Source organism: Zasmidium cellare, assembly GCF_010093935.1.
Source record: "Zasmidium cellare ATCC 36951 unplaced genomic scaffold M409scaffold_49, whole genome shotgun sequence".
Classification (NCBI taxonomy): domain Eukaryota; kingdom Fungi; phylum Ascomycota; class Dothideomycetes; order Mycosphaerellales; family Mycosphaerellaceae; genus Zasmidium; species Zasmidium cellare.
The window spans coordinates 69,979-94,127 of NW_022986993.1; the positions used below are offsets into that span (position 1 = coordinate 69,979).

At 53.2% G+C, this 24,149-nt stretch overlaps 12 protein-coding genes across 12 annotated transcripts; 8 read left to right on the forward strand and 4 right to left on the reverse strand.

Moving 5' to 3' along the window:
- Positions 1-530: 530 nt before the first annotated feature.
- M409DRAFT_60028 (uncharacterized protein) lies at positions 531-918 on the forward strand (the record flags this gene model as incomplete). The annotated part of the gene is made up of 2 exons (XM_033814353.1): positions 531-605; positions 670-918. 2 exons carry the CDS (start codon positions 531-533, stop codon positions 916-918), a joined length of 324 nt encoding a protein of 107 aa, XP_033661215.1.
- A 1,562-nt stretch (positions 919-2,480) lies between these two features.
- M409DRAFT_70498 (uncharacterized protein) lies at positions 2,481-4,271 on the forward strand (the record flags this gene model as incomplete). Its single annotated transcript, XM_033818764.1, has 3 exons — positions 2,481-3,132; positions 3,184-3,998; positions 4,245-4,271. The coding sequence occupies 3 exons, from the start codon at positions 2,481-2,483 to the stop codon at positions 4,269-4,271; spliced, it is 1,494 nt and encodes a 497-aa protein (XP_033661216.1).
- Positions 4,272-4,623: 352 nt separating this feature from the next.
- M409DRAFT_70499 (glycosyltransferase family 31 protein) lies at positions 4,624-6,295 on the forward strand (the record flags this gene model as incomplete). Its single annotated transcript, XM_033818765.1, has 2 exons — positions 4,624-4,703; positions 5,056-6,295. 2 exons carry the CDS (start codon positions 4,624-4,626, stop codon positions 6,293-6,295), a joined length of 1,320 nt encoding a protein of 439 aa, XP_033661217.1.
- A 29-nt stretch (positions 6,296-6,324) lies between these two features.
- M409DRAFT_29180 (uncharacterized protein) lies at positions 6,325-7,737 on the reverse strand (the record flags this gene model as incomplete). The annotated part of the gene is made up of 4 exons (XM_033809344.1): positions 6,325-6,369; positions 6,426-7,086; positions 7,139-7,542; positions 7,651-7,737. The coding sequence occupies 4 exons, from the start codon at positions 7,735-7,737 to the stop codon at positions 6,325-6,327; spliced, it is 1,197 nt and encodes a 398-aa protein (XP_033661218.1).
- Positions 7,738-7,854: 117 nt separating this feature from the next.
- M409DRAFT_29181 (uncharacterized protein) lies at positions 7,855-8,748 on the reverse strand (the record flags this gene model as incomplete). The annotated part of the gene is made up of 1 exon (XM_033809345.1): positions 7,855-8,748. One exon carries the CDS (start codon positions 8,746-8,748, stop codon positions 7,855-7,857), a length of 894 nt encoding a protein of 297 aa, XP_033661219.1.
- A 396-nt stretch (positions 8,749-9,144) lies between these two features.
- M409DRAFT_60032 (uncharacterized protein) lies at positions 9,145-9,940 on the reverse strand (the record flags this gene model as incomplete). Its single annotated transcript, XM_033814354.1, has 2 exons — positions 9,145-9,861; positions 9,920-9,940. The coding sequence occupies 2 exons, from the start codon at positions 9,938-9,940 to the stop codon at positions 9,145-9,147; spliced, it is 738 nt and encodes a 245-aa protein (XP_033661220.1).
- Positions 9,941-11,476: 1,536 nt separating this feature from the next.
- M409DRAFT_70500 (uncharacterized protein) lies at positions 11,477-12,705 on the reverse strand (the record flags this gene model as incomplete). Its single annotated transcript, XM_033818766.1, has 2 exons — positions 11,477-12,578; positions 12,644-12,705. The coding sequence occupies 2 exons, from the start codon at positions 12,703-12,705 to the stop codon at positions 11,477-11,479; spliced, it is 1,164 nt and encodes a 387-aa protein (XP_033661221.1).
- A 231-nt stretch (positions 12,706-12,936) lies between these two features.
- On the forward strand, positions 12,937-13,749 carry M409DRAFT_29184 (uncharacterized protein; the record flags this gene model as incomplete). Its single annotated transcript, XM_033809346.1, has 1 exon — positions 12,937-13,749. The coding sequence occupies one exon, from the start codon at positions 12,937-12,939 to the stop codon at positions 13,747-13,749; it is 813 nt and encodes a 270-aa protein (XP_033661222.1).
- Positions 13,750-14,595: 846 nt separating this feature from the next.
- On the forward strand, positions 14,596-15,769 carry M409DRAFT_70502 (uncharacterized protein; the record flags this gene model as incomplete). The annotated part of the gene is made up of 2 exons (XM_033818767.1): positions 14,596-15,687; positions 15,740-15,769. The coding sequence occupies 2 exons, from the start codon at positions 14,596-14,598 to the stop codon at positions 15,767-15,769; spliced, it is 1,122 nt and encodes a 373-aa protein (XP_033661223.1).
- A 2,573-nt stretch (positions 15,770-18,342) lies between these two features.
- On the forward strand, positions 18,343-18,528 carry M409DRAFT_37736 (uncharacterized protein; the record flags this gene model as incomplete). The annotated part of the gene is made up of 1 exon (XM_033810787.1): positions 18,343-18,528. A coding segment is annotated over one exon (186 nt), but the record flags the coding sequence as incomplete, so codon positions are not given.
- A 1,240-nt stretch (positions 18,529-19,768) lies between these two features.
- Positions 19,769-21,341, forward strand: M409DRAFT_29186 (uncharacterized protein; the record flags this gene model as incomplete). The annotated part of the gene is made up of 2 exons (XM_033809347.1): positions 19,769-19,819; positions 19,872-21,341. 2 exons carry the CDS (start codon positions 19,769-19,771, stop codon positions 21,339-21,341), a joined length of 1,521 nt encoding a protein of 506 aa, XP_033661225.1.
- A 1,200-nt stretch (positions 21,342-22,541) lies between these two features.
- M409DRAFT_70503 (uncharacterized protein) lies at positions 22,542-23,961 on the forward strand (the record flags this gene model as incomplete). The annotated part of the gene is made up of 4 exons (XM_033818768.1): positions 22,542-22,798; positions 22,855-23,076; positions 23,132-23,557; positions 23,616-23,961. The coding sequence occupies 4 exons, from the start codon at positions 22,542-22,544 to the stop codon at positions 23,959-23,961; spliced, it is 1,251 nt and encodes a 416-aa protein (XP_033661226.1).
- Between the last annotated feature and the right edge of the window lie 188 nt (positions 23,962-24,149).

Genomic DNA, 24,149 nt, shown 5'->3' on the forward strand with positions numbered 1-24,149 from the left:
CGACCGCCGAGCCCAATCGAAAACATCCAATGTCTCGCAGCCTACGTCACGAACTCTATCGCAGATCCCTGCAAGGCTGCATCCCTCCCAACTTCGACTTCACCTGTTCAGGCTTCCCTCACCCAAATCCACCTTGGCGTCAGCCCGCATTGCGCCTACGAAACACGACCACGTTTTACATTCAGCTGGCGGTACGACGATGCTTACTTTATGAGAATCTGTTAACTGGCCTCTGCACGGTTAATGCGGTGCCGATGGGCCTGGGCACGAGCAGATCGAGAACGGAGCGTTGCGTAAGTGCTCGCGCCGCGATGCATATAGCCTGTCTGGACTGAATAATGTCGCCATTCGAGAGGGATCATGTTTGCGAGGGCTTCCGTCTGGATCCGTTGGCGAAGAGAAGACAGCCTATATAAGTATTGATGTTCGGCTTCACTTGCTCCTCGACCAAGCACCGACAAGACCATCATCCTCGATCAAGACTCTGAAAGCCACCTCTCTTCATCACTTCCAGACCAGCACCATCCATCATGCAGATCAAGTACATCCTCACCACCCTCATGGGCCTAGCCGCCGCCAACGCCCTTGCCAACCCCGTCGCCCAGGTACGCCACACCCACCCTCCCTCATCGCTCCCCCAGCACTCGCTAACCAACCCTTCATCCAAAGCCTGGCGCCCTCAACCCCCGCGCCGAACAAGCCGAACAAGGCGAGCAAGCCAACCAAGTCCAACAAGCCGGCCAAGGCGGCGATTGGGACGACGACGACCACTTCGACGACTTCGACCGCTACAACGGCGGCGGGTATCGGGGAGGTGGTCGTGGCTACCGCGGTGGCGATCGCTGGGACGATAGGAAGGGCCGTGGACGTGGTGGGCCGTGGTATCGCCCGAATCGGTGGGATGGGCGTTGGGATTAGATTCACGCAGGAGGTGGGGATGTTTGTGGTGGATGGGCTGCGCGGATGGGGTTGTGTGTTTTATGGGGATGTTTGAGACAAGCTCGAGACGGTCGTTTTGTGGGTGGGCTGCGGTGTTTTTGAGATTGTTCTAATGAAACACATGAAAGTCTATCCATTCTTCATTTGTTTCTGTTATGACCATCTCGAGCAATGACTGCATTTCAGGCAGAATTTTAATGTCGAAGTCGTGGCTCTGTGGCGATCGTCACTACAATCAATGCAGCGACAACAGGGAATCAAAACACCTGGACGGGCACTTACTTGTAAACGATGGCGATAACGTCACACTTTGACCACAGTTCCAGGACCCTTAAGGGCTACACTCGCCACAGCAAACAGAATAGTGCTAAGTACAGCAACAAAGCTAGTCCAACACTTTCAATAGCCGGCGTAATCCAGAGTAGCAACGGCACCCCAAATGATCTAGAGCAATGCGGGGGCGAACGAGACAGCATACTCTTTGCACCACGGCTGTCCAGCATTCCTTGCTGTTGTTGGCCTTAGGCAGTACCTCAACCTCACTCGCATGGTGACTGTGAGTCACGCCCTGGTCTTATCAGATGTACGATCATGATGAGCGTCCCTGCGACTGTTACAGCGCACGTTCGTTCGACCGATCGTACCATAAACCTCTACCGAATGCTCGTCGTCTCAGCAACACAGCAAACGAAACGCCGTGTCCATGAGTAAGCGATAATAGAGCGCATGCAAATAGAACATATCCTGTGCATCGCTGTTCGCTTTTGCGTCAAGAAGACACCCGATCGAAGCCTCGTCAGCAAGGCTGCCAAGAGAACTTCGCGGACAAGGTAATCTACATGTGGCTTCAGTATACAATTGGCGGGTCGAGAGTCTAGTAGGAAGAAACAGAAGTACCAGGACATGTTCGAGTTGGCAGCGAACCAGATCCCAGACTGACATACCGGTTCTACGCAACCTGAACGTGAAGTATATGAGTGCGAACGAGAAAAGAAAAATCACCACAGCACATGCTAACTCAGCTACTAGCTCAAGTCAAAGCTCGTTCTAGCCTCCTCGAACCCTTTTGGCCATTTCGGGCCACCGCCTATACTTTTTCGTTTGGGCGCACAAGCTTGCTTGTGCGTGGGTGGGTGAGGCATTTAAAAACTTTTTTCCACGCGTCGGCAGCAGCGCCTAAAACAAAGTTGTATTCTAATATATATTTAGAGCGTCGCCATACCTGTGCTGTTGTCGATTCAATACTTCTCCATCGTTGATAACGATAAAAAAAACAACGATTGTATACGCTGATGTCCAACTCGATGAACTACCTTGCCTCGATTGTCTGCGTGCAACGTGTTGCGGAGCGAAAGCCACCATAGGACCATCAAGTGGTTGAAGATTTTGTGAATGGAAGAATTGGAAGACACTGAACGAAGAGCGGATACACAAGAGTACAGGTTCGTGGACAAGGCGATTGGCAAGGCATCGAGCTGACAATGTGAGCAGACCACTTACTCCATAGATTAACCGCGACTTATGGGCATCACCACGCCACAATGGACTCCTTCATCAAGGCCATCCGCAGCCCGGGCGCCATGCTGGGCGTCACAGAGACAGCGCCAAGTCGAATGCCAAGAGACGGCGACAAGGCTGCGACGATACCAGACAGCAGCACTCTGATCAAGACCGACCCAGGCTACACCCTAGCCAAGAAAGAGAAGCTCTTGGACCGCTGGCTCGACAACATCGTCCGAGCATCGGGCTCTACAATCGTCTTCAGCTGCATTCAGCTCGGCCTTTGGGCGTGGGTCTTTGCGGGCGCTGGTGTGGCCCACGATCCGCTCTGGCCGGTATTGATTTCGGATGTGCAGGCCATCCTCAGCTATGCGTTTGATTCGTGCTTGATGCGGCAGCAGTTCAATGGGTACTATGAGAGCCTCACTGTTGCGGCTGAGATTCAATCGCGCGGGTTGAGTGTGAGGCGCATGTTCAGGGATCTTGCTGGACAGGTCGGACCTGAGGGGATTGAGAAGGCTTCTCTGGCGGCGGGAAGGCTTGAGATGTCTGAGTTTCAGTTGCCGGAGCCGACGAGGTGGACGAAGGCTATTCAGGGGCTGGCGAGTATCATCGGACATGTTGGGTTCGTTGTCTTTTACTGGGCTACAATTATCCTGTGGTTGGCATTCGGCCCTGCGAACGACTGGAGCAGTGAGTTCTGATCTCATCCCAATCTGAACAAAGACTCACAAAGTATTCCAGATCAATGGCAGCTCGACATCAACTCAGCGACGAGTGCGCTAATGGTATTCATCTTCTCATTCCTGGCGATCCTCAGAGAGCGACATTCCGACTACATCCGGGCATGCATCGACGCCATCTACCGCGTCGACTCGACCCTAGAACTCAAGCTGCGCGTTGTCACCAACGACCAAGCCGGCAATCTACCCGTCGTCATCCCGGCCTTGAGAATGAATCGCGTGCAACGGATCATCACGTACTACGCCGATGTTGTTGGTGCTCTCACGGGAGTCGCACTGCTGATTGTCGTCTTCGTCGCTTGGCTCGCCATTGGACCAGTGCTTAACTTCGATACCAACTGGTGGCTTTTAATCGGGACCTACGCCGGCCTCGTTGGCCTTATCGATGGCTTCGTTCTGCGAAATGTTCAGACCAAACTCCAAGGCCACGAAGAACCCCAATACGTCAAGATCGACGTGGAGGATCGCGAGCTCTTCGCATCACTAAACATACCGCAACCATCCCCCGAGCCTCTCAATGTCCGACGTATCAGCTTCAGAGTCTCGCAGGCTATGGGCAGGATCTGTGGTCATGAAATCATGGTCGTGGCAGGTCTACTGCTCGTGTTCGGACTCTTAACGGGAGCGAGCGTGATGCGTTGGAGCGAGACGGGACAGTTGCTCTGCAATATTCCGCCCAGTGTGATTGAGTCTTTCTTCATGATCATTCTTATTACTGGGCATAACGCTATCGAAGCGCAGCGGAGGGTCGATCTTAAGAATATCTTTGAGAGGCGATCGAAGCTGTTGTCAGTTGTGGATGCTGCGAGTGGTCTTGTCAAGGGGAAGGAACTGAACATGAAGACTGAGAATTCTGAGGAAAGAGTGACCATCCAGGAGTTGAGCATTGAGGAGTGATTCGTTCGAAGGAGGACATGTTGGTAAGCACGATCCACTAACTACACCGACAGCAACAGAATGTTCAGCACCGCACCAAAGTATACACTTGATTTCAACCACTGGTTTCACCTACCTCTTTCGAGACCAATGCCTTCCAAAAGCGTGCTGAGGCTGCATGCTAAGCCCCCCGACTCGTCACTCTTTGCGTAACAACAAAAGCCCCTCCGCCATCCTCCCACAACATAGCTTCCAGGCGCCAGAATAAACGAACAGCGAAAGCACGCAGAAGACCTAAGAAGAGCTAATCAATGACATAGCCAAGCCGGCCGAGCCCACCCGAGGACCACTTCACTTGCCAAACCCCAGCGTTTGCCGAAAAGCAACAAACCGCTCCGGCCGTGCATGAACTGCGAAATCCGCGGCACTTCGCCGTCTACGGTTGGCTGCGCTTGTGTAACTCTGCCACAAAGAGGCAAGCGACTTCGCTAATAGAATAGCCTTCCATGCTACTGGAAGGATTTCGAGGTTGTACAATCGTCAACGGCGGTGCAACGGCGGCGCCATGCACGAGCAGCATGTGTTGTGTACATCAGCACTCATGTTCAAGGTTTCACGATACGAGATGAGGATTTGGGGAGTATGGTCATAATACAGGCGGGAGGTTTGTCCTGAGGTGAGGCAATTCATGCGACGTTGTCACCTCTCATCATCATCATAGAATCCTTCACTTGAGGTCGCACGTGGGCTTGGCGGATAGAGTGGAACGCAACGGTTTCTCTATCTAACACTATTCCGTTTGCCGCTTCACTTCACAGCTCGCCGTGGACGTCGACCAAACATCACCTCCTTCGATGTTGGCCTTCCTCTGGCGACGCCGACCTCTCCTCTTCCTCCTCTTCGTTCTCCTCACAGCCCTCCTCGCCATCTACACCGCCAGCAGCGAGCGCCGCGCCTTCAAAGTCCTCAACATCGTCGGCATCCACAGCAAGACCAGCAAAACCAAAGCATTCTTCCCGCCGCTCAAGGATGGCTGTCCGCATGACCACATACCACCCGGGCCGACGACGCTGGAATTCCCGGCCGCGCTCCTCGGAGATGTCCAGATTGTCATGAAGACGGGCATTGGCGAGCGTGCCAAGACGGAGACGTTTCTGGAGACGTATGGGTCTGTCGTTGGGAATGTTTTGATCTTTTCGGATGCGGAGGATCGAGTTGGGGGGTATGAAGTTGTTGATATTTTGGCGGAGTTGCCGCCTTCGTATGCGGTTAATAACTCCGACTGGGCGTATTATGTTGAACAGCAGGAGGCTTTGAAGGCTGGCGAGACGGTGGGTAAGTCTCACGAAGGATGGAGAATCGATCGATTCAAGTTCCTTCCCATGGTCGAGAAGGCCTTCGAGTTACGACCTCATGCCAAGTGGTACGTCTTCATCGAAGCGGATATCTACTATTTCTGGGACACTCTATTCCGCATGTTGGATAACCTGGATCCAAACACCGCCCACTACCTCGGTGCGCCTACTCCAGGCGCTCACGATCGTTGGTTCGCATACGGAGGCGGCGGAACGGTCTTGTCGAACCGACTCGTAAAGGATCTGTTGCAGAACGGCAAGAAGAAAGTCAGCAGAGATCCGAAGTATGAGTTCTGGGCGAAAGACGACTGCTGCGGCGATGCTGTGTTGGCGTACGTGATCCACGCGGAGTTGGGTATTCGTCTCGAATCCATGTATCCGACCTTCTCAGGGGAGATGGTGCAGTGGCTTCAGACTCCGCGGGAGAAGTGGTGCGTGCCCCTGCTAGGACTGCATCGTGTCAGTCAAGAACAGATGAAGCAGTTATGGAAGTGGGAGCGATGTCGAGCGTACACTGAGACGCCAGTCACTTATGCTACGATCCTCGATGTGACATTGACTCCCTTGCTAAAGGAGAACCCAAGTCGCGACTGGAACAATGGCGCCAACCACAAGTTGCCAGAGGAGGATTTAGCTCACGAAGGTATTCGCTTCTGCGAGATCGCATGTGCCGATAACAGTACCTGCTTGCAGTACCGATACTCGCGTGGGCGGTGCTATCTCTCCGACTTTGTGCAGGCAGGCGACAAGGAGGAGGATCTATCGAAAGAAGCTTTCTCAGGCTGGGGCGTGGAAGCCTTGGAGAGACTGGGATATGACCCGGACAAAGATCCAAGCACGTACTGCAGTGAAGCTCAGTGGGTGATACCTAAGGGGACGTGAACTACGTCAACTCGGCCTCGATCACCCCATTACCGGCCGCGGGTGGATACCGGATCTTCACCACGCGAAACCCACTCGACTCGAGCAGCGCCCGCCACTCTGCCTCCGTGCGCTCTTTCCCGCCGCTTACGCAGTTGAGCATCACATCCATCGCAGACAGAAAAAAGGGCACCCCTTGATCCGGGAGAATAATCGACGAGATCAAGAGTTTGCTGATGCCCGGCTCTAGCGCCTCCTTCAAGATATTGAGGATCTCCTTTGCAACGGTATCGTTGTGGTTGTGGAAGACATTCTCGAGCATATACGCCCTCGCTCCGCGAATCGTCTGCGGCGTGAGGTAGTCATACGCCATCTTCTCGATACGCCCATCGAGGACCGTGCCACTGGACTCAATATCATCGATTACTGGTGCGACATCCTGGAGACAGAACTTGTCATCTTTGACGTAATCGCCGTACTTCTCCACGATGGCCTGGATGTTCTGGCCTTTCCCACCTCCGACGTCGACATACGCATACTCGACTCGAGTCGCATCAAAATCCTTGAAACAGACTTCATCGAATAGGAACCACTCCATAGGGGTCGGCTGTGCCCCTCCACCGAAGTAGCCTTGCATGAATGTGCTGAAGTTCTCCATCACGCCCGGCTGCTTCGACCAGTAGACGTAATCTTCATCGTCCGTGTCGTGCGCGAATTGGAGGCGACCGCGGCCATGACCTTGCTTGAGGCGGAAGGATGTGGAGCGGAAATAGGAGAGGCCCTGGACGAGGATGAGGAGCCCGGAGTCGTAGCTTCTCGAGGCTCAGTTCTGTGGCTGCTGGGCGTTTGCCGACTCTGACTTACTGGAAGATAAACCCAGCACGCACCGAAGGCACAACCATATGCCGTGTCATCTGCGTAGGCACGTATGCACCGAGACCCTCGCTCGACCTCGTCTCGCCGATGAAGCCCTTCGCCACAAGGACCCGCGCAATGCTCAAAACGAAAGCCTCCTCCGCAGACCCATCGGCGGCGAGGTCGTGGATACTCAGGGGATTCTCTGCCTCTACGAGCTTCTCAAAAAGGCAGATTTCTATCGCCAGGCGCACGCACATCAAATGGACTCCGGGGAACGCTGCGAAGATGGCCGTCTGGGTGGGAGGTTCCAGAGCTGCGTTCAGCTCGCGTGAGGCGAGGAGGAGCTGGTACGAGGCTTTCTTGTCGGGGGCGATGTCGTCAGGTGCTGCTGCTTGGATGGAGTTGATGCGCTAGATTAGCGTCTGGATCTCGGTGGACGACATGTTTCGGCTTGTGCAAATGGAATGAAGAAGTTTCATAAGAAAGCACCTTGGCAGGGCTACATGATATATCCTCACCTCAGGCTGGTCAAGTTGAGCTGCATCGAGGACACGTCGAATTCGAAGGCCATGCTTATCAGGTAAATCAACAAGTGATATTCTCATTGGAGCCAGCAGCGCGCAGAGAGGGTACACCTCCAAGTACCTATTTCAGCCTTCGGCAGGATGCCTCGTTGTTTTCAGCCGCTGCGTGTTAAGTGAGAGGGCCATCTCAAGTGGATATCAGTCCCAAGCTGTAGCTCCCCTGAAAGCCAACAACGCAGCCTCATCTTCCTCGTCACTCTCATCATCAGGGGCGACCTCTGCCTTTGGGACTTGGGGCACCTCCGCTGAACTCGGTTCATGCGTGCGTTGAATGACTTCGTTCTTGACAGTGCTTGGGTGTTTCCACAAGAAACTGTCTCTTGCATTCTCCCTCTCCTGCGTGCTCTCTCCAGACACGCTGGATGCAGCCTTCTGCTTGGCACGCTCCATTTCATCTTGATAGGTCGTCCAGCACACGACAAGTGCTTCGCCGATGAACTTCGCAACACCCTGCAGCGCCGTGGACTTCTCCCTCCTCGTCCAGATATCATAATCCAAATGAGAAACCAGATCCCTGACCAGCGGTGTCGCTCCATTCGCGCTGTCCAACCTGTCGCACAAAGGATAGCCTTGCCCTTCTCTCCACAAACGGATCCTCTCCCTTCGACATGGCCAGGACAAAGCAGCTCGCTCGGCTCCCTCCAGCTCGATCATGCCCTCGGCAGTATTAGGGAGAAGCTGTGGACAGATGTTGAGTCCGTAGATTTCGAGGCCTGTGTAGGGTATGATTTCTGCCATCGCGAAAGCCAGATTACCAGCCAGCGCGCCGCGTAGGTATGATCGCCTTATGCCTCTGGCGACTGAGGGCGAGAAGTGCTTGTCTGCCAGCCGCAGAAACGGTACTTGGACAATGAGCATGACAGGCACGAGAAGGACGGTGCCGGCTGTTTGACAGTATTGGATTCTTTGGACGTAGGTTCGTCTCCGTGCTACTTCCGGATCGATGGGCTCGTATGGTGGTGGAGCGTCACCTGGAGCGCTGTATGGGTTCCCTCGTGTTCTCAAAAGAACTGCAGGTACGATGTAGTCCATGATGTGCGAGTGGCTTGGAACGAAGTGCAGTATCTCGTAGAGAAAATGCCATGTACTCTAACTGAAGATTAAATAGCGACAGTAGGCAGAAGACTTCTTCGAAAATTGTACAGAAGATCTGCTGGTTGTCTTGCTGGCTCGTCGCCAATCGTCAGCGTTGCAAAAGTCAGCACCACCGGGAGCTTCACAGCCTGATGGTAACTTTCGAAATCTTGTCTGGTACACCATGGGAGGTGCATGTCGCATGATATGGGGATTTTCTCAATGGTTCGCTTCTACACCGAATGCTTTCGCTCGCTATGACAGCTTTCATCTCAGCTTTGAACACATATATCACTTCTGGTGGAGGTCTCTTGGACCTTGTTGCAGTACCTGTCGAGCACCTCAACATTCACCTTATACCGCAACTGGTAACAGCAGCAACCACACCATGGTATCACCAGCGCCTGCCATCTTGAAACGCCAGCCTGAAAGCAAACACGGCCTGGAGATAGTGGCAGGTGCGCGGGCACCAAAACCCGCGAGGGAGATGACCATGGATGCTTTCGGACCAGCCACCGTCCGTCTGCTGGACAGATTCTTTTCCACCACGAAGCCAAAGCTCCCTGCTGAGATGCAAGCCCGCGTGGACAAACTCGACGACTGGAGATGGAACGTGAGAATGGTGGTTCGCCTGGCCGTGATACTTGCCAAACTCGGCATCGTTCTACTCACCGTCCTCTTGGGCCGTGATGAGACTGCAGAAGCGGTGTGGATCGTGATCACGATCTTGACGAATATGACGAAGACCCTTTCCTCGACTGGGCCGTGGATTACTTGGTGTACAATGGGCTCGTGGTGTGTGGCTTCACCCTGTTCGAAAAACAGATTCCGGACGATGTTGAGCAGACCCGGCAGCTTTTCGGAGAAGAGGAGGCTCGTCGTTGTTGGGCATTCCGAGAAGAAATGACTATGTCGTGGTGGAATCAGGTGAGGGGCATGGAAGAGCTGGACCTGGAGCGTTTTCGAGACGATGCTCAAGTGCAGAGTGTGCACTGGGCTTGTTTCGACTTCACAGTTTTTCAAGCCCCCGGCAAGTCGACAAGCTGTGCAATGGGTCGTTTCCTCGAAAGCCTGATTACAAGTACTCAACAACGCCGTGAAGCAAGCAATAAAGGCAGAGGATAGGTACGTCGACCACAATGGGAGTCATGACTGGGGTTGGTACGGTCAGCTATCAAAATTTGGGAGCGCCTGACAAGGGGTAGGTCTTGTTCGGTCTTCATGCTTGTGGCAAAAGGTAGCGCGTGGCGGAAGTGGCCAATTTGATGCCGGACGCTGGATGCACGTTGCTGAAGGGAGCACAGTGCCAAAGGTAGCATGCTGCCGAAAGCAGTATGTCGCTGAAGTGCGAAGGACACGCGATGAAGGTCGAAACTTGTTGCTGGAGTTGGTGAATGCTCATTGTTTGCTTAGCGGCCCTAGGTTTGAAGTCGGTGGATGCTCACTTGGGGTTGGAGTATGCTGGGTTACTTGGATGAATGCTCACCAACTGTCCAAATTGATTGTGGCTCGCCCGCTGCTGAAGCTCGAAGGTAGACGCTGACTGCTGGAGTGATTCAATGTCGCTGCTGGAGTTAATACGTGACTGCCTGCTGCTGGAGATGGATGTCCGGAGATGATGGATGTTCGCCTGGTGCTGGAGTTGACAACTGGCTGCTGAAGTCGACAGGTGACCGCCTTCTGTTGGAGATGGATATCCAGAGACGATAGATGCACGCTCGCTGCCGGAGTTGAGGAGACTCGCTGCTGGATTCGACGGATGGTCCCCCTACTGTTGCTGGAGCTGAGGAGAACTCGCTGCTAAAGTCGATATTCGACTCCCTGCAGTTGAAGACGGATGTCCAGAGGCCATGGATGCTCGCTCGCTGCTGGATTCAATGGGTGACCGCCTGCTGCTAGAGATAGATGCCCAGAGACGATGGATGCTCGCTCGCTGCTGCTGGAGATGAATGCCTAGAGATGATGGATGCAGGTTGATGGCGTATATGGCGGTGAAGTATAGACGGGCGTGGCCGCAACGCCGAGGCGCTGCGTTCGCCGCTGCGCCACGACCAGGCTACTGACGAACTTGAAAGTTGTCTTGATCAAATTTGTGGCAAGGGGAAGATCCCCGTAAGGAGACGGTCGGCCATGCCACGGAGAGCTGTCTCGGACGACTGGTCAGCTGGAGATTGTCGGGGAAAGGCGGGATGGAGTGTAATATCGACAATGATCAATTTGAACAGGATGAAGACTGAGCTTGAAGGAAGGCTGCAATTGGCCAGTGAAACAAAAGGGTCTGTCTCCTCGAGTCGCACTGATACCGAGCCCATGGGTCGAAGCATGTCAGTCTCGTATCCTAACATGTTCTCGGGGTTTGCGATATTTGTCAAGGGAAGGCACATTGTCAAAGAAGACGATGAATGTCTGTAGAGGACAGATCAGAAGCCTAAATTCGCCGTGCTCTTCAACAGGTGGACATGTGAAAAGCGAGCTTAAGAGCTCACAATATGGTATGCTGGGTATCTCATTGCTGGTCGTCAAGGCTCAGCTCATTGAAGTGTAAGAAACAGCTTCCATTCCAAAACCAATGCATCTTGTACCCCTTGGGCGCCTGTCGACGCTGTCTATTCCACAACGGAACTCAGCCCAATCTCATGCGCTTCGCAGGCGACGATGTTGCCTGTTTCGTAGTCGAATCCCCATCCTAGCAGAGATGCTCCTCGGTCTTCCTTGGCCCATCGCCGACACTGGTCAAGATGACTCTGCTGACACCAGACTTTAAGAGGTCCGCGGCAGCTTGCGTTCCTTCCAGAGTTTCACTCCTCACTTTGATGTTCTGGCCCCTATTGCCTTCCCAGCCAGTCTTGTCACCGACGATAGCCTTGAAAGTGCCCGCGACAAGATCCTCATGCTCAGCAAGGTAGTATACAACAGCGTTAGGACCAGCATCGAATGTGTACGCGCAGATGGGCTTCTCATCTGGCTGGGTGCTGTTGATCGCCTCACACATGCGGATTGCGGCCTTGGAGGTGTCGTTCATGTAAAAGATCGGCGGCTGAGTGTCCAGACAGCATGCGTGGAAGTTGTTGCTGTCCTTCATGGTCAAGACGGCGAAGGACTCGAAGTCACGGTTGTGGATAGCCTTCTCCATTGCTTTCATGCGTTTCGGCACAACCTCATCGGCGCGGTGTTGGAAGAGGGCTGACGAAGCCACAGTCTGCTGCATGCCTGCGGTGCTGCTCACGTCCTTCTTCTCTGCAGAGGCAACAAGTATGATCGCGCGCATATCTGGCCAGTGCGAGGCAGGCGAGACCTCGTATGCTACACTGTCACTGCCGTCTGGCTTCTCTCCTTTCTGCCATGCCACGTATCCGCCTAGGACGCTCCGACATGCGCTGCCAGAACCTTGCCTTGCTATCCTCGAGAGATCCGTGGGTGATACAGACAGCTGATAGAGGTTTGCGATTGCTCTGACCAGCGCTGCGAACCCAGCTGCCGAAGAAGCGAGACCAGCTGCGGTGGGGAAGTTGTTCTCGCTGACAATCTTCAGCTTCATAGCAGCAAGCTTTGGTAGTGAGGGATCCTTATCTTCCATCTCTTGCCGCAGTGCCCGCAACTCGCGTAGGCATGCCTGTGTTCTCGCGCCAGAAATGTCTTGCGAGGCATTGTTCAGGGTGAGGCTGTCTTCGGGTACTTCTTTGCTGCAGCTGGCGGTGGTATGGGTACGGAGGTCGTCTTGGGAGAGGGTCACAGATAATGAGGCATTCGAAGGGAGATTGAGCTTGCTGTCGCGCTTGCCCCAGTATCTGGAGGTGAGTGAATGATTGTCAGCGCTTCCTCAGTAGTTCGGGTCTGGGAGGGGCACGCGGACTTGATTACGGCGATATTGACAGGCGCATACGTGCTGGCTCTGTATATCTCGTTTTCGGCCATGGTTGCTGGTGCTCGTGTGGTCGTGGTATGGTGTTGTGCTGGCAATTTATGGGGTGTTGTTGTAAAAATGGGGCGATGTTTTTAGACGACTGCTGCTTTCGGCAGTAGGACTTTGTTTCAGATTTAAGGTTACGCAGGGTCCAAGCTTACTCATCCTCGCGACTGCCCAAACTTTCCATCACATGCAAGCACGCTTGTTCCATTTCCATCCTCGAGTGAATGAACGCTATCATGCCGCCAGAATCCTCTGACCCCGCTGCAGCCTGTCCTGTCGACCACAAGACCCGCGAGAAATGGCTGGAAGCAGCAAAGGCGAAGTTGGGCAACGACAATCTCAATCCTCCACATCCCATCAGCATCCGGACGCCATCGCCGCATTCTCCCATCTCGAGATGGTCTCTTGATGCTGGAAGATGGGAGGCAATACCGCCAGTGCCTTCAATATCACCGGCCTCTCAACCAAAACGGCCCAAGATGTACCGTCTCTCCACCGACCGCGAGATCTCCACCATTCCCCGAGCCATCACCACCGACTCTTCCCTCAACTCCGCAGAAAAAGCCGCCTTGCCCGCCAACAACGAGAAGGATACTGGCCATGATAGAGAAACGGGCAACTGGGTCTATCCCTCGCAAGAGATGTTCTTCAACGCCATGCAGCGAAAAGGTCACGAAGCCAGCCCGGGCGACATGTCCTCAATAGTACCCATCCACAACGCTGTGAATGAGCGCGCATGGCTAGAGATCAAGGACTGGGAGAAAGGGTGGGGAAGCGAAAGATGTGGAGGACCCAAGTTGGTGAGCTTTGCGGGAGACAGCAAGGCGTCAACGCCTAAAGCGAGATGGAACAGTCTGCTTGGGTATGCGAAACCATTTGATCGGCACGATTGGGTGGTGGATCGTTGTGGAATGAAGGTGGATTATGTCATCGATTTCTACAAGGGAAAAGATACAGGCATTCCGTTAAGCTTCTACCTCGATGTGAGGCCCAAGTTGAACAGCTGGGAAGGGGTCAAGATGAGGATTGCGAAGACTTTCGGCTGGTGAAGCATGATATGAGATACCCCTTTTGCGAGTGCCGAGTTGAGTTCTCGCCCCGGCTGGAATAGCACGAATTTCTACTTCAGGCTTCGTTCTCGTGGCTCACATCTATCTCGATTCCAATTGTGCTCGACTTCGCGCACGGACTGGGTACTCTCCGTGGAGCGCGAGCTTTTTCTTCGAGGAGCACTTTGAACGTTCGCCAAGTCGACTTTGAAATCCAGTGTGGCAGCGAGTCACTCCCGACTTGAGACTGTGGTCAGGACTGCAGTGTAATGTCGAAAAACACCCTGCCTTCATAGCACCCACGCCTCGATTCATGGTGTTGCTCTTATCCTGCGCTGCACGGTGCGCGGTGTCGAGCTCGATTTAGAGCACAATGACGAGCGACCACCATGCTCCTTGATCAAAGTCTCGGCTTTGAAAGCGGTTGGAATTCCAGACTTAAACAGCATGTTAGCATGGATGGATTGGCAACGAATGTGTGGGAAGTCGAAGTGATCCATCATGAGCTCATCTGCAATGGTCACCGCAGAGCGCCTTCGCCAAGCTAAGCTGCATCATGCAGCCTCGTACCTTCCGCTCTGCATGGGGGCGGCTTGTTACATGACATGATTGGGTCACAAAGGAGGCCGCACTTCTCGAGCTTCCCGCCTCGAAAGCCACAGGTGATGGAAGGACTTGGCTTCTCGCCCGTCTCTTTCCTCGCCCTCGACAACCACATTCATATCAAGGAGAATACCGATCTCATCACTGAACAGCCGGAACCGTCAACGCTATTCGCCTCCCATCTCATAGCACAATTAGAGCCGATGCTCTCCTCAAGATCAGGCTAAGCCCAGCCATCGCACAATGGCAGCCTTCCCGCTGCGACGAGAACACTTCGAGATTGCGATCATCTGCGTGTTGAAAATCGAAGGCGATGCGGTCGAGGCTCTCTTGACGGAGACCTTCAGCGGTCTAGGAAAAGCTGAGCATGACGAGAACTTCTACACTACTGGTATCCTCGGGGGGAAACCGATTGTTCTCGTCGCACCCCGCGGCATGGGCACTCTGAACGCCGCAAATGCTGCTAGAGATATGCGCCAGAGTTTCACCAGGATCAAGCTGGCGCTTGTGACTGGTGTCGCTGGTGGTGCAACATCTACACCTGAAGGAGACGAGATACTGCTCGGAGATGTTTTGATTAGCACCCAAATCCTCCAGTCTGACTTCGGACGAAACTACGCTGATGTTGTCAAGATCAAAGACGGGCTTGCAGATACCCTTGGGCGGCCGAGGCAAGAGCTTGCAAACTTCCTGAATCACCTTCAAAGGAGCAAGTGCGTTCAAGTCTTGACAAAGCGAATCAATGAGTACATTACGGAAGACTGTTTGGTGGACGTTCCGTATCCTGGCCATGGAAACGATCACCTTTTCCCTTCTGACTACCCACATCGGCATCGAGGCGACCACTTGGCATGTATATGCGAGGTTTGTACAAGTGCAGGTGATCCCGTCTGTGACGAAGCTCAGGATTCAAAGTGCGACGCCCTGCACTGCGATATTGGCACATGTGTTCGTCGGAGAAGGATCCAGGACTGCCAAGAGCCAGTCGACATCAGAAGCGGTCTTTCGCAACAACAGATACTTCGGAGACAGAACGCAAACCCAGTGAGTGGGCCTGCACTGCCCGCACAAATACACTTCGGAATCATCGCATCGTCGAGTCAAGTGCTCAAAAACTCGAAACTCCGAGATGAGTTGGTCACGACGAGAAATGTGATCGGATTTGAGATGGAGGGTGCTGGGTGTTGGGACACCTTCCCTACGATTGTTGTGAAAAGCGTGTGCGACTACGCCGACAGCCACAAGAACAAGCAGTGGCAGTCGTACGCCAGTGCCATGGCTGCATGCTGCGCAAGAGGGATTGTTGAAGAATGGCAAACTTCCCAGACCATGACTGTAGGCATTCCGCGTCCCAAGACTCCATCTGCATTTTCTTACGCCACACCAGAACAGCTCGAGATCCGGAAGGCCATTCTGAGAGGTCTGTTCGTGACAAATCCTCTCGACGATCTGTATTCCGTCAAGCAACGTATCCGAAACGGCCTTGGGCACGCGTCGGGAACCTGTCGGTGGCTACAGGCTCATTGGAAGTTTCGCCAATGGCTGGATCGTCCTAAACCACAGATTTTGAGCCTGGTCGGTACCCCTGGAATTGGCAAGTCGACGCTGTCAACTGCCATCCTATCTCACCTGGAGAGCGCAGATCACTGCTTCGCCTTTTTCTTCTGCGATGCAGCGATACCTGCTCGAAGAACTTATCTTGCGGTTGTGAAGAGCATTCTTAGGCAATTACTCAAGCAAGGGTCAGCCTCGCTACCGGACGAGCTTGTGGACGACTACCATACGCAAGGCCAGGCACTGTTCTCCAACGTCCAGGCACTCACACGGCATCTTCTCGGAGTTCTACATCAGACCGTCTTTGGCGGAATAAGAATCTTAGTCGATGGACTCGACGAAATCGAACAGTCCTCTCGTAGCAATGTGTTCGACTTGTTTGCTCGACTGTGTCGAGGAGAACCTGAGCAAGACAGAAAGCCAAATGTCAGGATCATATTGTCACATCACCCCGGGCGCTTCCCAAACCACGCAAACACGTCACCAGAATTCTTCCAAGTCATCGATGTGGATGAAGAATGGGCCGTGCGATGCGACATAGACAAGTACATCGACGCGGAGATCTCGGACCTGGCTGCCACACAGGACTGGTCCGAAGAAATTACCAAAAGGGTGAAACGAACGCTCCAAGAAAAATCGGGCGGTACGTTCCTCTGGGCCGCGTTGGCACTTCGTAGCTTGCACGACGCTCGACCGGACGATGCCCTCGACCGACTCGAGGAATTTCCACCTGGACTGGATGCCATGTATGAACGTCTCCTTCGCCAAATCCCCGACAGAGACCGTGCAACCGCAGCGTTCGCGTTGCACTGCGTAGTTGCGAACATACCACGTCTGACGGAGATCACGTTCGGTGCGATGCTGGCATGTATGGAGGTTTCGAAATCTCAAAACCCCTTTCCTTCTGCATTCCGCATTCGAGAGTTGCGGACGGCTTGGAAATCATGCCAAGTCTTTCTCCGTGCTGAAGGGCGTGAGCGTTGTTTGAGGAGCATTCATCAATCTGTTGAGTACTTCTTCGCAAAGAGAAACTTGCCTGAAGACCTGTTCATTTTCCGTTTCGAGCGGTCTCAAGTCGTCATGCAGGTGGCCAAGACATGTCGAGACTATCTCGCGTCCGCCGAGTTCCAGCGCATGGAGGCCGATATAAAGAGCACTATGGCCAAGAGCTTTATGGCTAACAGTCTACATGCCGAAATTTCGGTCTGGGAAGTATTCGATAGTATCGAGCATTGCGAATTGCTGAAATTCGCTGCACTCAACACCAGAACAAGTCGCAACCGATCATGGCTTCTCGACCATCAACCAACGATGACGACAGACCAGGCCCTCATAGTCCAATCTGAAAGAGCCGCTTTCTGGCACGGCGTGTGGAGGCGCACTCAGCAACAGTCTCTGGGGTTTGAACATGATCTCTTCAGCCTGATCGAGAGAGCCGCACCGCAGCTCTCGAAGATCGCAATTGCTACACAGCAAACAGGTCTCGTCAATGTACTTGAGGCTGTAAGCGAGGGTTGGTGGTCGAGATACTTTGGTCTGGTCGACGCTAGCGGAGAATGCGATCAAACAGAACGCAGCCCAGAGCTACAAGCATTTATTCAAGTGTTGGTCAATGCTGTTGTCTCAGGGGCCGTGGGCTTTGCTGAAACGCTAACAAGTCACGTTCGAACTTCTCGTGAGACCTACGGACATGGCACCAGTGCACGACCGCTGGTATGTGCATTCGTCGTTAAAAATTCGATAAGTTCCGGCCATGTACATAGTGCCATGGAGTTCATCAAAGCCACTCGATCTTTGGTCGCAAGCTACGAGAACAGGACCTACCTCCATTGTCTGGCCCAGTACAATGTTTCGAATGCTATCCAGCTTTTGATCGACTCGGGAGACGACCCTAACTATGGAGATGGGTTCGATTCCCCTCCCATACTTGTGGCCGCTAAGTCGGGTTCATTTGAAAGCTTGAAAATCCTCTTCAAAGCTTGTCCATTTGATTATTACGCCGCACATCACCGCGGAAACGACCTACTGTCTTATGCTATTCAAGGAAACTGTGTTCGTAGCTTACGTTTTCTCCTTGAAGCAAAAGGATTTTCGGACGATGATGAGCAGTTTGAATGGGGGTCACTGCTAGGAGCGGCTGCTTACAGCGGCTCTGACAAATGTCTGGAAGTCCTTTTGAAAGCGAATGCCTCCGCTGTCAACGACACCGACTCTTGTGGAAAAACGGCTCTTCACTGTGCCTGTCATTTTCTAAACTTATCGCGCTCTCGATGCTTATCGTGCATTCAGATCCTCCTAGATTTCGGAGCAGATCTGGCAATAAAGAACGATCGCGGCGAAACGGCAATAAATTGCATTCTGTCTGATGACCGCAAGGTGGAAACGGTTTTCACCCGGGAAGCGATTTCCATACTGTGGCCTCACGTAACTCCCGAGATGGTGCAAGCAGACAGCGCTGATCGAACGTTATTGCATGGAGCGGCGAAGCACGGTCTGCTCGAGTGTGTGGAAGACCTTCTAGTAATGGGCGCCGATCTGGAACGTGTTGATTGCTGCGGGCGAAGCGCTCTGCACCTTGCGGCTATCAGCGGCCGTACTGAGGTTGTTCAAATGCTGTTGGAACGTTCCTTACCGCTAGAGATGCTTTGGGCGCGAGACAGTTGGCTCTTTGAGCACACGCATCTTGGAATATACCTCAGCAAAGACAGGCGGACGACACGGACATCCCTCCATGACGCAGCCTTCTCGGGGCACTTGGAAATCGTTAGATTGCTCGTGGCGGCTGACACTTCTGGCAAATCCCTTCATACAAGAGACGGCAATTTGCAGCTTCCGGTAGATCTTCCCAGGGGAGTGCAAGATCTCGATGTGGAACGGGCGCTATTGAAGTTGGATAATTCTTTCGATTTACGATATTTGGAGATCGGCGGGCGAGAACTATGGGAGTGGGCACGGGCGTCCAAAGAAGAATGGGAGGACTATTGGTCATCAGAACTCCAGCCCATGTATCGAGAGATCGTCAAGACCCTCGAGAAAGCCCCCTCTCGCTTCGATGTTAGGCAATCCATCGACCATGAGAGCAAAGATGCATACACCGGCGATGGGGAGGACAGCGAAGATTTCGATTGATCAGGGGAGTCCCAGGCGTCAGTGCAAACTTGAAGGGGCGGAATGGGTGTTAGGTGGCACAGGGTTGCTTCACATGCTGGAGATGAAGAAGTTGCAAGGCTGTGTTCGAGTGTGGTAGGACGAGCGAGGACATTGCTTGGTACTTTGGGTTCTTGCTGTACACGTCTCATTAGTCACTGGCTTCACAATTCGAAATCAGATATCAGGTCTAACTAGTCGACCACCCATCCATGAGTACGTATCTTGTCGAAGAGACTGCTGACGTTCATATCGCACAATGACTGTACATTCGACGCCTTCGAAGCTGCACAGACGGATTGTGCTGTCCTCACAGAAGGTCATACGGCCTCAGGAACTGAAGCCAATTTTACCTCATCTGCTCATGCCCCCCCCCCCCCCCCCCCCCCCCCCCCCCCCCCCCCCCCCCCCCCCCCCCCCCCCCGAATCTCAGGTCTCGAGGCTGCGCTTGACTTTTCTCGGCATTCATGAGCGGCATTAGCGTCAGATCCGCCAGCCTCCTCTTTCCCACTCGTGGCCGAAGGACATCATGTAGCCCCGAAATGATTCACACTCTTATCCAGGGCTGACTACAGCTGAGTGGATGGACTTAACACGCTGCATCCGGTCGTCTGACTTAAGAGCAGACGCCCAGGCCCGACCATGCCTTCCACTTTGAGAGCTGCAGCACTCGGGAAAGATCTGAGAGAGACTTGAACACGAGAGTCAAGCGCCAATGGTTGCCGTGACGAGAAGATGCATGACCTGCAGAGGCAGGAAGATCAAAGTGAGTGCCGGCCGGCCACTGATATGCTCTCATGGCTGATCTTGATGCATAGTGCGATCAAAATTGGCCAAGCTGCGGACAATGTGTGAACTCGAATCGGCTCTGCCCTGGACCGCCTCGCAAGGTCAAGTTTATGCCAATTCGGACGAAGACAGCGAATGAGAACGCCCCCCTCTTACCAAAGCCAAATAACGATAAACCATTACCGAAGAAGTCGGCACGTGGTACTTTGAAGCAGGCTTCAACTGAACTGAGTGTAAGACTGGAAAACGACGTCACCGAACTTCAGCTCGCAGGCGATGTTTTTCCGTGCATCAGTTCTGACCCGGCAACTCTCGTGGCTGCAGAGCTTATTGGAGCCCTTCAGCTAGATACGCAGCCCGAGACACCATCCTTTTTAGGCTCGTGCTGCTTCATTAGGGATGTGCCACGAATGCTTGGCTCAAGCACTGCTCTGACAGCCACAGTAGCGTGTTGCCTCGATGCATGTGCTAAGGATACTATCCTTCCACGCAGCTACAGGAACCTCGATCCAAAGCTATATGGTCGAGCGCTATCAGCAATCAACGAAGCACTGCAAGACTCTTCTCAGCGTACCTGCGTGAGCACGTTCTTGTCTGTTGTGCTCATTGGCCGACTTGAATCTCTACTGGTCCCAAGGCAGCTGGCTCGCATACCTTGCTGGTCGGTCCATGCTGCTGGTATTAGCGAACTGCTCAAGTATCGAGGTGTATTTGAACCCAGCGATCGCACGACCTTCCTCGCTGTTCTGGAGAACTTTGGCCCAATTATATCACACTCGGTATTTGCAGAACAGGACTGCTTTCTTGCTTCGCCAGAATGGCAAAAGGCGCTACTATCACAGCCGGATGAGGAAAGAGACGAGTTCAACCAGATATATCGTAAGGTGTTTGCCCAGCTCGCTTTCTTGCCGAATGTGATCAAAGTCACCCGCCTTTGTCGCAAGGGAGAAGAAGATGCTTTCAATCGAGCAATCGATTTGGCCGTTTCCATGTATGGCACACTTCATGAGATCGGCAAAGGCATCGAATCGAGCGTTCTCTCTGGCCTCGATGTCGGACCTCCGTCATGGATAGATATAGATGCGCCTATGCGGACTATATACATGCAGCCAGGCCATGACAAGTCTCGAGTCGTCTCTTGGCACGCAGTCTTGACCTTGATTGTCAACAAGGTGCTCATGTTCCTGCTCGAGAGCTCAACGGTAGACGAGCACGAGAAACTCGAATCCTTCTCGATAGACGACCTGGCCAGCCAGAATCGAGCCATCAGCTTGCGAGTCTGGATGCTCTCGGACGAAGCTCGTCGGAAAGGCCTTGTTGAGTTTTATTTCTATCCTGGAGCGCTTTCCTCCACTTATGATTGTACGGATAGCGAAAATGAGCGTGACTGGATCGTGGAATTGCTGAACGAGATCATGGGCGGTACGTGGTCGAACAGCAAGTGGAGTCATGATGCTGTTCTGAGTGTTTGCCTGACTCTTGCCGGAGCCCTGGGGTGAATGAGACTACAGCTAGCAGTCAGAAATTTTCGACCGCACATTGATCTTTTCTGAGGCAAGACGGAACGTCCCTCGAATCGACGATCGTTGGGCCAAAGGCAACCTCTGCTCAACGAAACTCGGAGACCGAAACTGCGATACCAAATCAATCAAGGTATGCCTGACGGAGAGTCAGGCAACAGCGAAGCAAGTACTTGTTGACACCGAGGCAACGTTCGTGTCACTGAGGATGAATCACTGAACAAAAACCACACGGCATCCTTCCTGGACATACGAAGTGTTTTGTATCCTCAACAGATCCGGAACTGCGCCGAGTGGTCTTCTCACCATTCGACCGTTGCTCGAAGGAGCTAGAAAGATCGGGGAACTCAACGACGACCCCCACAACAACGTGGAGAAGAAGCGGAGTGGAGCGATCCAAGAGCTAGAGTAAAACGAGCACGACCCATACGTGCAGGCGAAAGGATCAGGAACGTGAAGAGTGCAGCCTCATGTCAGGAGCGGACCTGAAGCCGAACGTGCGTCACAGTGGCTTTGGGCAAGTTTCGCCGCACATCATCAGTCGAAAAGTTCGCAATGATGATCGTTCCTGTGTTGTCGAAGAGCCAAGCCTGTTCGGGAGCCCAGCAACGACGGTACCTTCCTAATCGGCTTTAGGAGAGGCTGAAAGTACATACTTGTGTACTTGTGTACCTGATCGACAGCGCTGCTGTACGCCGCAGCTCTTGGAAATTTACCTCGGACTCTGAGCCTCTGGCAAGTCTGACCAGTAGGATACCGAGCGGACTTCTGACGACAAATCCAACATGCTTGTCAGGCGCGTTGGCACACAATGGATCGATCGATGACGTCGTAAATCGACGCTATCTGCTACACTCTGCCGCTGCGACTTACCCATCTGCAGTACGCGTGGTGGTCAGCAAAGGCACCACAGGAGCACATAGCGGCGAGCATGCTGTTGATGATGCTGGACACGGTCATGACAATGGTGGAGATGGATCGTCAACATGCGAACTTCGATGGTCATTTGTAGATCACCTCGGAGAGTCCCCACTTGTGAGATGTGCTCGTAGAGGATATAAGGACCCAAGAAGCTGTACCAACATGTGGCATTTGCAGGCCATAATTCGCTCATCATCTTCACACGGCACCACCATGAAGTTCTCTACGGCATCAGCGCTTCTTAGCGCTCTCGCTCCCATGACTGCAGCTTTCCCCCTGGAGCTGATGCAGAAGTTTCAAAATGATCCAGAGATGCAAGCTCGTGCTGCCGCCATCATGGCCGAGAAGCGCCAGCAGGGTGCTGATGCAGCCACTGGTGTCTTCGAGGCCGTCCCAACGTTCGATGCCGAGAAGCAGCTCATCGACGTTGGACCTGGAAGTGGCCACGAGTGGCAGGCTCCAGGACCGAACGACTTGAGAGGTGTCTGCCCTGGTCTTAACGCCTTCGCGAACCAGTGGGTGCATCGCCATCATTAGGCCCTTGAATCCTTCGGCTGACATTGGTGTGTAGCGGTTTCCTCCCAAGAAATGGATACGCCACCGTTACGCAGTTCATCGATGTGACTGACAACATCGTCGGCATGGGCACCGACCTCTCTGCCTTCCTTGCTATCCTTGGTGCTCTCATCGATAGCGGAGATCTCATGGCATGGTCGATCGGTGGCACTCCTCCACCTGGTGTTGGTGGCCTCCTCGCGCAAAATGGACACGGTCTCATTGGTTCGCACAACAAGTAAGCAAACATCCATGCCGCCCGGAGATACAGTTGCTAACACGTATTTCTTCAGGTATGAGAACGACGTCTCCCCCACCCGCCCTGACCTCTACGAGTCCGGCAACAACTACATCACCCAAGCCGACCAGTTCCAAGATCTGATCAACGCTTCCCCTGGTGGTGTTGTCACTCTCGACAGCCTTGCTGAATACCGCTCGCAAAGGTTCGATCGCCAGATTGCCAACAACCCCTACTTCTTCAACGCTCCGTTCCCAGGCATCCTCGTGCAGCCAGCTGCTTTCACATTCATCTACCGATTCATGGCCAACCACAGCGAAGAAGATCCCATCGGAACGTTGACCTACGATGTTATTCAGAGCTGGTTTGGTATCGAGGGTGAAAACGGAGCCTACACTGCTCCATTCGGTCACGAGAGGATCCCAGAAAACTGGTACCGCCGCAGCGTGACCGCTCCCTACTCCATCCCGTACTTCCTGGGGTACGTTAACGTTAACGCTATATCCATCGTATCGAATATGCGCTGACCGTGAATCTAGAGATGTTTTGAACTTTGCTGCTCTCCACCCCAAGTTCCTCGACATTGGAGGTAACTTGGATGGGAAAACGAACAACTTCGCCGGCGTCAATGTCGAAAACCTGACCGGTGGTGTCTTCAACTCTGCCGACCTGCTCCAGGGTAATAACCTTGGCTGCTTCGCTTTCCAGACTGCCGCTCAGATCAAGGCCGATCTCGTCCTTCAAGACCTGCTCAACCAATTGCAGAACGCTGTTGGTGATATTGTTACTCAGCTCGGCTGCCCTCAACTGGAGGCCATTGATGAGGCACAGCTCGAACAATTCCCTGGTTACACCAAGGATCCTGAGTTCAAGAGAAAGTCTTAGATGGATTGATGAGACGAATTGAAGGTTACGCGGTAATTTATGAGATACCTGACGTTCTGGTATGTGTAATGCTAGAAATGTTGACGATAATGAAGCAGAGCTGCTCAAATGCTCTATGATTTAAAAATATAAATTTTTGAGACTTCATCCATGAATTACTCTACTTCAAACCACGTTTGTAAACAATG